This window comes from Lepidochelys kempii, chromosome 4, assembly GCF_965140285.1.
Source record: "Lepidochelys kempii isolate rLepKem1 chromosome 4, rLepKem1.hap1, whole genome shotgun sequence".
Taxonomy (NCBI): Eukaryota; Metazoa; Chordata; order Testudines; family Cheloniidae; genus Lepidochelys; species Lepidochelys kempii.
Genome location: NC_136383.1, coordinates 95,008,173 through 95,020,428, shown reverse-complemented (window position 1 = coordinate 95,020,428; position 12,256 = coordinate 95,008,173). Strand labels below are relative to the sequence as shown.

At 43.0% G+C, this 12,256-nt stretch overlaps 1 protein-coding gene across 5 annotated transcripts in view; it reads right to left on the bottom strand.

The window, feature by feature from the left end:
* The window catches only part of ATP8A1 (ATPase phospholipid transporting 8A1), a 241,890-nt gene extending 229,926 nt beyond the window's left edge, over positions 1-11,964 (bottom strand). For 4 of the 5 annotated variants that reach the window (XM_073342148.2, XM_073342147.2, XM_073342149.2 and 1 more), the window contains exon 1: positions 11,133-11,280. In XM_073342148.2, coding sequence (XP_073198249.1) covers positions 11,133-11,181 — 49 coding nt within the window. In that variant the 5' untranslated portion in view covers positions 11,182-11,280. Of the gene's footprint in view, positions 1-11,132; positions 11,303-11,893 lie in introns of those variants that run through there. The other variant, XM_073342153.2, reaches the window with a different exon arrangement.
* Between the last annotated feature and the right edge of the window lie 292 nt (positions 11,965-12,256).

The window sequence follows — 12,256 nt, the reverse complement described above, 5'->3', positions numbered from 1 at the left end:
TTGGAATGATATTTGAATATTTATCTACCTCCCCTTATGTTAATTTCCATATATCATAGTTAAACTTAAAGGAAATACATTTTATTGGTTAATTTTCCCTTTTTATTTTTTAATGAAAAAGGGCCCCAAACAGAAGTTTAGGAGATCTTCAAAATACCCACTAGCCTACTTTCCACTAGCTACAGCTCATTCCCACACCTTTCCTTAAAATGTAGACATTAGGAGCTCACCAAGTTTAGAGCCTATTTCACAATGTCCTGCAGAGTTTGAGTTCTGCAATGCCACCAGCTCCTCTCCTCAGACAGCTCCAAATGTCTTGCACTGCCATGAAAATTTTAGCAGTTAAACAGGGTTTTCTCTATCTCTCCACCATTTGTTCTCTTTGAGGTCTGCCTAAGCTTTACAATGAGATCATGCTACCATGCAGACTTCATAAAACACACAATGTCATAGCAAGCAAACACATTTTTTAAATAAATATCTTAAAGGTGACTATCTACCTATGCCCTAGTTTTTAAATGGTGTTTATCCACATGCAAAGTTTGAAATATCATAATCAATGTGATTTTCTTTTAGCTAGAGGGACTTCTCCCAAATAAAGTCTGACACTGATTAACACTTCAGTTTACATTTAGGCAGCCATAATTTAAGTTGGACTAAATTGCTTTCAATAAGTTTAAAAAAAGCCTATAATGTACTCTGAAATTTCTTTTAGTTAAAAATAATTTCAAAGCAAAAAGTTATAAGAAGAGGAAAAAATATGGTTTATAATGAAAATATGGTTATATTAAATAAATATGGTTTATAATGAAACCTTCACTACAGAGTTGCTACTGCATAACTAAGGTAATTTTAAATTACCTGTAACTCAGACAGTTTTACAAATTTTCTTCATACAAAAAAAGTTGAGTACCATCCTGCAACAAATCCAACTATTACAAACTTGTTTAAATTAAGATGACCATGAAATGGTGGAGTTCAGGATCCCGACAAAAGAAAGAAAGGAGAGCAGCACAATACGGACCCTCGACTTCAGAAAAGCAGACTTTGACTCCCTCAGGGAAGTGATGGACAGGATCCTCTGGGAGGCTAATATGTGGGGAAAAGGAGTCCAGGAGAGCTGGCTGTATTTTAAAGAAGCCTTAGTGAGGGCACAGGAACAAACCATCCCGATGTGCAGAAAGAATAGCAAATATGGTAGGCAACCAGTTTGGCTTAACAGAGAAATCTTTGGTGAGCTTAAACACAAAACAGAAGCTTACAAGAAGTGGAAACTTGGGTAGATGACTAGGGAGGGGTATAAAAATATTGTTTAAGCATGCAGGGCTGTAATCAGGAAGGCCAAAGCACAATTGGAGTTGCAGCTAGCAAGGGATGTGAAAGGTTTCTACAGGTATGATAGCAACAAGAAGAAGGTTTGGGGAAAGTGTGGGACCCTTACTGAAGGGGGAGGCAACCTAGTGACAGATGATGTGGAAAAAGCTGAAGTACTCAATGCTTTTTTTGCCTCGGTTTTCACAGACAAGGTCAGCTCCCAGACTGTTACACTGGGCAGCACAGTATGGGGAGGAAGTGAGCAGCCCTCAGTCGTGAAAGAACAGGTTAAGAACTATTTAGAAAAGCTGGATATGCACAAGTCCATGGGGCCGGATCTAATGCATCCAAGGGTGCTGAGGGAGTTGGCTGATGTGATTGCAGAGCCACTGGCCATTATCTTTGAAAACTCGTGGTGATCAGGAGAAGTCCCTGATGACTGGAAAAAGGCAAATATAGTGCCCATCTTTAAAAAAGGGAAGAAAGAGAATCTGGGAAACTACAGACCGGTCAGCCTCACCTCAGTCCCCGGAAAAATAATGGAGGACCTCAAGGAATCCTTTTTGAAGCACTTGGAGGAGAGGAAGGTAATCAGGAACAGTCAACATGGATTCACCAACGGCAAGTCATGCCTGACCAACCTGATTACCCTATGAAGAGATGACTGGCTTCGTGGATATGGGGAAAGCAGTGGACATGATATACGTTGACTTTAGCAAAGTTCTTGATACAGTCTTCCACAGTATTCTTGCCAGTAAGTTAAAGAAGTATGTATTGGATGAATGGACTGTACAGTGGCTAGAAAGCTGGCTAGATCGTCAGGCTCAACGGGTAGTGATCAACAGCTCAATGTCTAGTTGACAGCCGGTATAAAGCAGAGTGCCCAGGGGTTGATTTTGTTCAACATCTTCATTAATGATCTGGATGATGGGATGGATTGCACCCTCAGCAAGTTCGTGGATGACACTAAGCTGTGGGGAGAGGTAGATACACTGGAGGGTAGGGATAGGGTCCAGAGTGACCAAGACAAACTGGAGGATTGGGCCAAAAGAAATCTGATGAGGTAAACAAGGATAAGTGCAGAGTCCTGCACTTAGAATGGAAAAATCCCATACGCTGCTACAGGCTGTGGACTGACTGGCTAAGCAGCAGTTCTGCAGAAAAGGATCCGGTGATTACAGTGGACGAGAAGCTGGATATGAGTCAACAGTGTGCTCTTGTTCCCAGGAAGGCTAGCGACATATTGGGCTGCATTAGTAGGAGCATTGCCAGCAGATCAAGAGAAGTAATTATTCCCCTCTATTCGGCACTGGTGAGGCCACATCTGGAGTATTGCGTCCAGTTTTGGGCCCCCCACTACAGAAAGGATGTGGACAAACTGGAGATAGTCCAGTGGAGGGCAATGAAAATTATTAGGGGGCTAGGGCACATGACTTATGAAGAGAGGAAGAAAAGAAGAGTGAGGGGGAATTTTATAGCAGCTTTCACCTACCTGAAGGGGGTTCCAAAGAGGATGGAGCAAGGCTGTTCTCAGTGGTGGCAGATGACAGAACAAGGAGCAATAGTCTCAAGTTGCAGTGGGGGAGGTCTAGGTTGGAAAAGCTATTTCACTAGGAGGGTGGTGAAGCACTGGGATGGGTTACCCAGGGAGGTGGTGGACTCTCCATCCTTAGAGGTTTTTAAGGCCCGGCTTGGCAAAGCCCTGGCTGGGATGATTTAGTTGGGGTTGGTCCTGCTTTGAGTGGGGGGGGGAGGGGGCTGGATTAGATGACCTTCTGAGGTCTCTTCCAACCCTAAACTTCTATGATTCTATGTTCTCTGTCATGTAGATGGTCAGCTATAGGCCTGGATGCAGCTACAGCAGCAGTTCTCAAGGAGGGGCCCATGCCTCCTGCGGAGCTGCAAGTAGGTTTTAGGGGTCCTCCAAGCAAGGCTGGCATTAGACTCACTGGGGCGCAGGGCAGGAAGCCGAAGCCCCGCCGTGCAGAACTGAAGCCTGGGGCCCCAAGCCCCGCCACCTAGGGTTGAAACCAAAGCCTGAGCAACTTAGCTTTGTGGGGCCTCCTGTGGCAGGGCCCCAAGCAATTGCCCTGCTTCCTATCCCGTAACACTGGCCCTGGCTTTTATAGGCACAGGTGAGCCATGGAATTTTTAAAGCATTTGGCCGGGGGGGGGGGGGGAGCTCAGAAAGAAAAAGGCTGAAAGCAACGAGATAACTGAATGGGAGATCTTCACATTGTGTACACACTAGGATTTTTATGAAACTTATCTACCACCTTTCTGAGGTTTCTTTTTTATTCTGCAGATTTAAAAATATAAAACTTGTCTCACATTGCAACAATTGTGTATTATGGACAGATCTTAAACTGAGATGAGCTAGGACATTCATATGTCATTCTCAACTATTTTTCTAAAACATAAACCACTTTCTGAATGCCTTTTTCATGATAGGATCATAAAAATCTACTTAATGTCATAGGAAGCCAGTCTACTAATCAATTTCTAAATAAACTTATAATTCATTGTAAAATAATCAAAAGCCTGTCAGTCTCAAATTTTACCAACATAAGAACGGCCATACTGGGTCAGAAAAAAGGTCCATCTAGCCCAGTATCCTGTCTTCCAACAATGGCCAATGCCAGGTGCCCCAGAGGCAATGGGCAGAACAAGTAATCATCAAGTGATCCATCCCCTGTCGCCCATTCCAAGCTTCTGGCAAACAGAGGCTAGGGACACCATCCCTGTCCATCCTGGCTAGTAGCCATTGATGGACCTATCCTCCATGAATTTATCTAGTTCTTTTTTGAACCCTGTTATAGTCTTGGCCTTCACAACATCCTTTGGCAAGGAGTTCCACAGGTTGACTGTGTGTTGTGTGGAAAAAATACTGCCTTTTGTTTGTTTTAAACCTGCTACCTATTCATTTCATTTGGTGACACCCAGTTCTTGTATTATGAGAAGTAAATAACACTTCCTTATTTACTTTCTCCACACCAGTCATAGACCTCTGTCATATCGCCCCTTAGTCATCTCTTTTCCAAGCTGAAAAGCCCCAGTCTTATTAATCTTTCCTCATATGGCAGCTGTTCCATACCCCTAATGATTTTTGTTGGCCTTTTCTGAACCTTTTCCAATTTCAACCTCTCTCTTTTGAGATGGGGCGATCACATCCACACACAGTATTCAAGATGTGAGCGTGCCATGGATTTATAGAGAGTCAATGATATTTTCTGTCTCATTATCTATCCTTTTCTGTTCACTTTTTTAACTGCCACTGCACACTGAGTGGATGTTTTCAGAGAACTATCCACGACTCCAAGATCCGTTTCTTGAGTGGTAACAGCTAATTTAGACCCCATCATTTTACATGTGTAGTTGGGATTATGTTTTCCAATGTGCAATACTTTGCATTTATCAACATAGAATTTCATCTGCCATTTTTTGTTGTCCAGTCACGCAGTTTTGAGAGATCCTTTTGTAGCACTTCACAGTCTGTCTGGGACTTAACTATCTTGAGCAGTTTTGTATCATCTGCAAATTTTGCCACCTCACTGTTTACCCCTTTTTCAAGATCATTTATGAATATATTGAATAGGATTTATTGTGGGACACCATTACTTACCTCTTTCCATTCTGAAAACTGACCATTTATTTCTACTCTTTGTTTCCTATCTTTTAACCAGTTACCACTCCATGAGAGGACCTTTCCTCTTATCCCATGGCAGCTTACTTTGCTTAAGAGCCTTTGGTGAGGGACCTTGTCAAAGGCTTTCTGAAAATCTAAGTACACTATATCCACTGGATCCCGTTTGTCCACATGCTTGTTGACCCCCTCAAAGAATTCTAGTGGATTGGTGAGGTATGATTTCCCTTTACAAAAACCATGTTGACTCTTCCCCAACAAATTATGTTCATCTGTGTCTGACAGTTTTGTTCTTTACTACAGTTTCAATTAGTTTGCCCAGTACTGAAGTCACATACACAAAGAAAATGTGGTTTTAGGAATGGGAGAAAATTCTCATAATAAAATAATCCTTTACTAAAAGTGCCTAATGTTTTGAAATCAAGCAAGTCTTACTTACATGTTTAATAGACTACAAAGGTAAAGAAAATGGTTTGCCCTCTACTTCTCACTAGTCTCCAAGTGAAAAAGGCTCCCTGGAAGCTAGATTAAACTTTCTTTGACCTTGCCTTTCCCCCCCTGCTTCATCCCCTCTAAAAATAACACAGACAAACCATTACAAAAATGTCTGTAAGAATTAAGTTACGGAAGTGAAACAAATGTAAAAGTGAAACAATTTAAAAAGTGAAACTAATCTGCGAGGAAACAATAAACAAATATATGATTGAAAGTGAAGAGTCAATTGTTCCACGGAGAATTGGTTAATGAACAGTACAGATTAAAATAAAAAACAACCCAACAAAACAGAAATAGGTGACCCATCACCTCATATCCTCCCCTGCAAAAAGAAATATTGCAAAACTCCTTATTAAAGTTTGAGTTAGAATAGTTAAACAGATGTCTATCTAAGTTAAGGCAATCTACTTCCTATTTCATCTGACCATCAATAGGCTATCAGAAAAGAAATTCAGCACTGTTGGAGACTATGGATGAATGGAAAGCTGTCTCTCTTCTTTTTTGCATTTAGCTAATGTTAAGTCTACATTATAGCCTATGTCAGCGTAATTTGTGTCACTCAGGAGTGTGAATAAACCATCTCTCTGAGCAACATAAGTTACACCGACATAAGTGCTTGTGTACACAGCACTGTGTCAGTGGGAGAGCTTTGCCTGCTTCTGCTATTCATGGAGGTGGTTTTATTATGCCAATGAGAGAGCTCTCTCCCATCGGCACAGAGCATCTTCACCAAACACGTTTCAGCAGTGCAGCTGCATCTGTACAACTGCAGCACTGTACGTGTAGACATGCCCTAAGTAACGAAATATTCTGAAGCTCAGTTTACTAGTGATGCTAACCTCCTGTTGTCTGTGAGAAGGAAGAACATTATAATTTTCACACTCACAGTGGGAGTTGTGATGCTGCAACAGTAGTGCCTACTAGTCTGAGGGGGGGGGGGGAGAGAAATTTCTGCAAGAAGCATCATTCTTATTCTCTAGATCAGCTAAATATATAGCCATAGCAAATTTAACGAGAGATGAATGATGCATTTTTAAACAAAGGTTTCCCTCCATGCCCATCCTTACATTCCTCAGCTGAAAGAAAAAGCATTTGCCACGAAGAAGTGCAGTCATATGCACTGAAAAAAATATGGTGGCAAATTCCAAAGTGTAGTTCTACTCTGAAAATTGAACATGCAAAAAAGGCACCTTTATATTTAAAATTATTTCCCCTGTATATCCAGAATAATAATTACTTCCTTTTCTGATGCACACATTTTTACTACTTATTATTCCAGTTATTACTACAGAGACATCAGGTTAAGGGAGAGTGAGTTGGATACCACATCAACAAAACTGTTAACCAATGTGCAGTCTCTTTCTGAAGCATCAAACAGAAAGAACGCTGTGTGACTTTCAGGTCAGTTTGAAGAGGTGGAAGTTAAATAAGAAAAACAAAACATTTTTTATTTGTAAACAAGAACAGCAAATCTGGAAATTGTTGATAGATTGAAATGTAACATCTCATTCCATTTCAGGGTCACTTTAAGAAATGACAGGTTTCAGAGTAACAGCCGTGTTAGTCTGTATTCGCAAAAAGAAAAGGAGTACTTGTGGCACCTTAGAGACTAACCAATTGATTTGAGCATAAGCTTTCGTGAGCTACAGCTCACTTCATCGGATGCATCCGATGAAGTGAGCTGTAGCTCACGAAAGCTTATGCTCAAATCAATTGGTTAGTCTCTAAGGTGCCACAAGTACTCCTTTTCTTTTTAAGAAATGACTGAGTGGATTCAGGATTTAGTTTAAACTGTTCTGAGATTAAGAATTAAGGTAGACAAAATGTAAGAGGATGGAAAAAAGGAAAAAGGAAAACTAGGAGGAGACAGAAGAAGTAACTCTACCCCACTATCTAGCTTTATGAGTTCCCAAATAGGTTTGGCCCAATTCTAAGTGCACTGCTTTGGAATCCAAACAACACTGAAAAAGATTCCAGGGTAAAAGTGGAGATGCTTCATCCTTAAAAAAAGGTGCATGCTTTTATTCTTGCTGTAGGATTAGTATAAACTTAAAAAATTAAAGTTAGCCTAATTTTAGTTAAGAAAATAACATTTTCATCTTATAGTTCATGGCCCCAGGGAAAAGGCCCCAGTCAGCAAGTAAATGAAGGCTGTGAAATAGTAAGTAGTGTTACTTGTAGTATGGGAAGGATATATAGTTCCAAAAGTAAAAGTAAAAAAGGTGCAGTAACACCACAAAGAAAAGCTGTCTTAAAAGAAACAAGCCCAAACCTTCCCCCCGTTCTACTGATAAGCAAGGAGGTGGAGAAGATGATAAGAAAAGCAAGACTCTGGGGAAAAAAGGAGTCTGTGAATGTTATCTGGATTAAGACTGGAAATAAGTTTGAATTGTCTCAAATTGGTTTTTAGCTGAACTCAGTAATTGGCAATGACATCACTTGTTTGTTAAAGGGTATAAACAGTAAACTCTTACAGTGGTTTATTGCTAATACTTGCCTGACCACATTGGAGTAGACCAATATGGGTCTAAGCACCTCTGAGTTAAGCCTATTTGTAAGTATACTGATCACATGCTTATACATATTGTTAGTTACTGTACTGGATGTGGTGACTGCTTATTGACAGGTTTCAGAGTTGCAGCCGTGTTAGTCTGTATTTGCAAAAAGAAAAGGAGTACTTGATGCATTCAGTGGAATGCATCTGATGAAGTGAGCTGTAGCTCATGAAAGCTTATGCTCAAATAAATTGGTTAGTCTCTAAGGTGCCACAAGTACTCCTTTTCTGATTGCTTATTGTAAAGCTGTTATACATGTTTAGAGCAACTGCATAAGATACCCTCTGGCCTTTGGATTTAATAAATAAATTTATAGTTAAATTAGTGTTTGGTGGTTTAAAAATTATCAGTATTAATAATTTCAAATATTATTACTACGTCCAACACTTGCCTTTAAGGAGGGAGCAGGGAATAACAAAAAGAAAACAAAGGAAAACCACACACTCAAGAACACTTTTCTTCCAAGGACTGAATGAAGAACTGGCAGACTTACCATGTTTCTACTCAACCCAAATGGCGATTCAGTTTCCATAGAATATAGCTGAAAACATTAGACATTGCTTAACTGAGGAGATTTTCACATAACATAGTTATACAGTATGCAAGATGTTAATATTAGGATCAGTTTTAAATACTCATTTTAGAAACTTAAAATGCAAGAATTACCCAAGCACCATTCATCCCTCCAATTTTGCCTTTTTACATAAGGACTCTCAGAAGGTAGTCTTACACCTGTCTTCCACAGTGCCTCACCTTGGGGAATCCTTCGGGAGCTGGGGCTGGGGCTTAAGCCCCTTTACACTAGCATACTGGAACCAGAATGAGGGTGAGGATCTCACTCTAGAATTGCTGGAAAGCTTCCTTTACAAATGTAGATGGATTCTATCACGATGTAAAAGACTTGCTTGTAAAAACTATTTGGAAACATAAGCTTGGTATGTGGTTCTAATTTGATTCAACCCTATCCACACTGGCCAAGCAAGCCATATTTGAAAATAATTTAGCTTGAACAATATTCAAAAGCCAGTACAAATGACTCCACAACTAGTTTCACTATGTCACTGAGCCAAGAGAACGAAAAGATACTAAATCTGGTCAATTTCTCTTTCTACTGTTGGCAAAGTAGCCACATAATGGTTCAAGAAGGAAAGTTTTTTGGTTTTGTTTAAAAAACAAAACAAGACAAGAAGTATAGTGTGCAGAGATATTAGAGAACTTACATTTTTCTGTATTTTTTCTATTTGTACTTAGCTGTCAATGAAAATTAACATATTTGATAAAATATAGAAATAGTATAGTATTAGAAAATTAAAGAGGGCTAAATTGCACCACTAAACCTATCTCATACCCTGCGCCACCACAGGAGTAAACCAGAAAGGAATTGTGCTTCAGTATATCACAATTCTTCATCTGTTTCCCCTTTGCTCTGGATTGGAGTAAATTACTTCACACCTTTTCAGTGCTCATCTTATACCGTACTCTCTTTATGTGCCTGGCCAGGTAAAGAACCTAGGAAGCAGGAGGTATAGCCAAGTCTTCTATCTATCTACTTGCTAGGGCAGGGAGAGAGATATTAGGACAGTAGACCCTGTTTCATCCAACCCTTCCCCAACTCAACCCACTACCCAAGCAATCTGAGCAGACCTTACTCAGACATGCAGGGAAATAAGGGCAGGGCCTTAATCTTTCTTACTCCTCTGCATGGCCAAGTAAGGGTTAGGGATAATCCAACCCATAGTGTGCAAAAGTCTGATTCAAATGTGAAATCCTACAACATATCCAAAGAAATTAAATGCAAATCTACAATAATGAAATGTTACTACCGCTCAAAGTTATAACTTTCACAGCAACCATGATTCAGTCTCACTGGCCAGAATACATGAACTTTCATGCTATATATAATACTAAATAATAATTTGTGTCCAAAATTACAGCTACTGTAGTAATCATAATTTTGATTTGTGTGTCAAGCCTAAAATATTGCATTAACACAGTTTTTACATTTATCATAATAAAAATGCACATCTTTCTTGTGATATATTGCTTTTATAAAGCGGTTCATTATATTTTTAAACCTAGTGGCTAATGAATCCAAACTGAGCAAGATGCCCAATATCTACACAGTCCTGAACGTTCAGGCAAGTTGTGCCATAAATTCCTCTCATAATTTTTTGCACTAAGAATGACTGCATCCTTTGTCCCATGTATGAACTAACAGAATGCACATACCATCCTTTAAAGAATGAAAAAGTCAAGGTAATCAGCCATAACTCTTCAACAGGGTAACAGCATTCCCATTCATCTCCTGTTGCTCGGCATTGACATGGATAGACAACATACTCTGTGCAAAAGCCAGTGAGGTGAACAAGGAAAGTAAACAAGTTCATAATTTAAAGAAGGAAAATATTGCACTGAAGTTACATAATTCAGCCAGGCACCAAACCTACTACAAAAACAATGATGGCAACATGAAATGACTGCTGTTGTTTACTTACACAAATACTAGCTCTAAAGAACAATGAAAATACTTTTATTTTTTTTTGCCAACTACCCAGAACACGTATCACAAAAACTCCCATTTTAGTGAAGAAATGGTATTCAGGTGGGACTGGATTTGGGGGGAGGGAGAGGCAGGCTTGGACAGCTGGCCCAGGGCTCTCCTCCTGCCAGGTGTGCGCTAGCTAGAGGGGGAAGCCGGGAGACATGAGGTGCGGGGGTAAGAGAGACAGACGCAGGAGGAGAGAGCAGTGAAAAAAGGAGGCGCACACGCAAAGCTGAGGCGAGTGGGCAGCAGAGGGGCAGGGAGAAGAGCGAGGCAGATGACAGACAAAAAACGAGCCCGGGCGGCAGGTCTGCAGGTGGAGGGGGCATTCAGACACCGCGGTGACAGGCGTCACTGTACGAGCGTGGGCAGAGCGGAGCCCATTCAACAGCTAGCGCAGGGCACAAACCGCAGTCGGGCTCCAGCCGGGGGGAGCGGTTCTCCGCCTCATCCCTCCGCCGCCCCTCGGTGCAGCACCGCTCCAGCGGCCGCCGCTCAGCTCCCGACAGAGGGGGGACAAGGAGGCAGCTAAAGAGAGGCGTCCCCGGCGCAGCGCCCAGGGAGGGGCTGCGGTGGCACTCACCCTCCGCCCTGGAGCGGATCTCGGACACGGTTTTCTGCACCGCGGGCATCGTCGCTGGCTCGGAGAGGACGAAAACCGCTGCCTGCGCCGGGCTCGGCACCTGCCGCTGCTGCTGCCGCCCCCGAAGCCGTGCAGGTGCAGCGCTGTCCGGGGGCCCGCGCGGCCAGGGCCTGGCGGGGGAAGGGGAGACCGTTGGACCCTGTCTCACGCTGCGGTCGCGAGCCCCAAGAACCTGCAGTTAGCCAGACTGCTGCTGCTCGCAACTGACAGTAGCGGCGCTAGCGCTACTCTATCTCCCCCGCCCCGGAACGTACCAACTTCCAACCCCCCACCCCCACCCCGCCGCCAACAAGGGGTCCACTTCAGCATCCAAGTCTCTCTGGCTGAGCAGGATCCGATCCTCAATAATGCAGGTACATGAGCTTGCCTTCCAGAGGCAAGGATCACTGGTGGCCCCGTTCCGTCCCCCCCTGCGTTGGGAGAAATGGACTGTGCCGAGCCCTGGGCCGCTGCCCAACACCGGAAGGGAGCGGGGAACGCTGCGCTTCTGGGGGCTGCGGTCACAGTCCCGCTCTCGGGCCGCAGTCCAGGAGCCCGTACGCCGAGGCAGGGCGCTGCTGGGCCCCCCAGGGAAGGAGCTCGGGGTCACGGGGCTCCACTAGGAGCAGCGCTGCCCTAAATCGCCATAGGCCCCACCCGCGATTGATCCACCGGTGGGCCCGCCGCAGCCCCTCCATATGCCGGGCCAAGGTCCGACCCACCCCGGGGAATTGCGCAGGCAAACCAGGAGGGTAATTGCAAGCGTGGACGCATACAAACGGTTTAGCACCATCCCAACAACCGCGGCTTGGAGGGTTTAACCAGCCCTTCTGACATAACACTGGGACGGAAACGTGCTATGGGTAATTTTCCCAGGGTAGAGCAGCATGCCTGGTCAGCTGCTGCGTGTGACATGCCCTTTCACCTGGGCTTTTAGAGGGCAAAAAGAGCAGGTGGGGGTCTTGCTCGTCTGAAAAGAGGAACTCCCTCACTTTTCTTTATTAATTATTTGTAACCCAGTGCCGGTCAAAATGTAGAGAAAGACACGGTCACGCCTTGCAGAAGCTCAGGCTGAAGAAGCATGT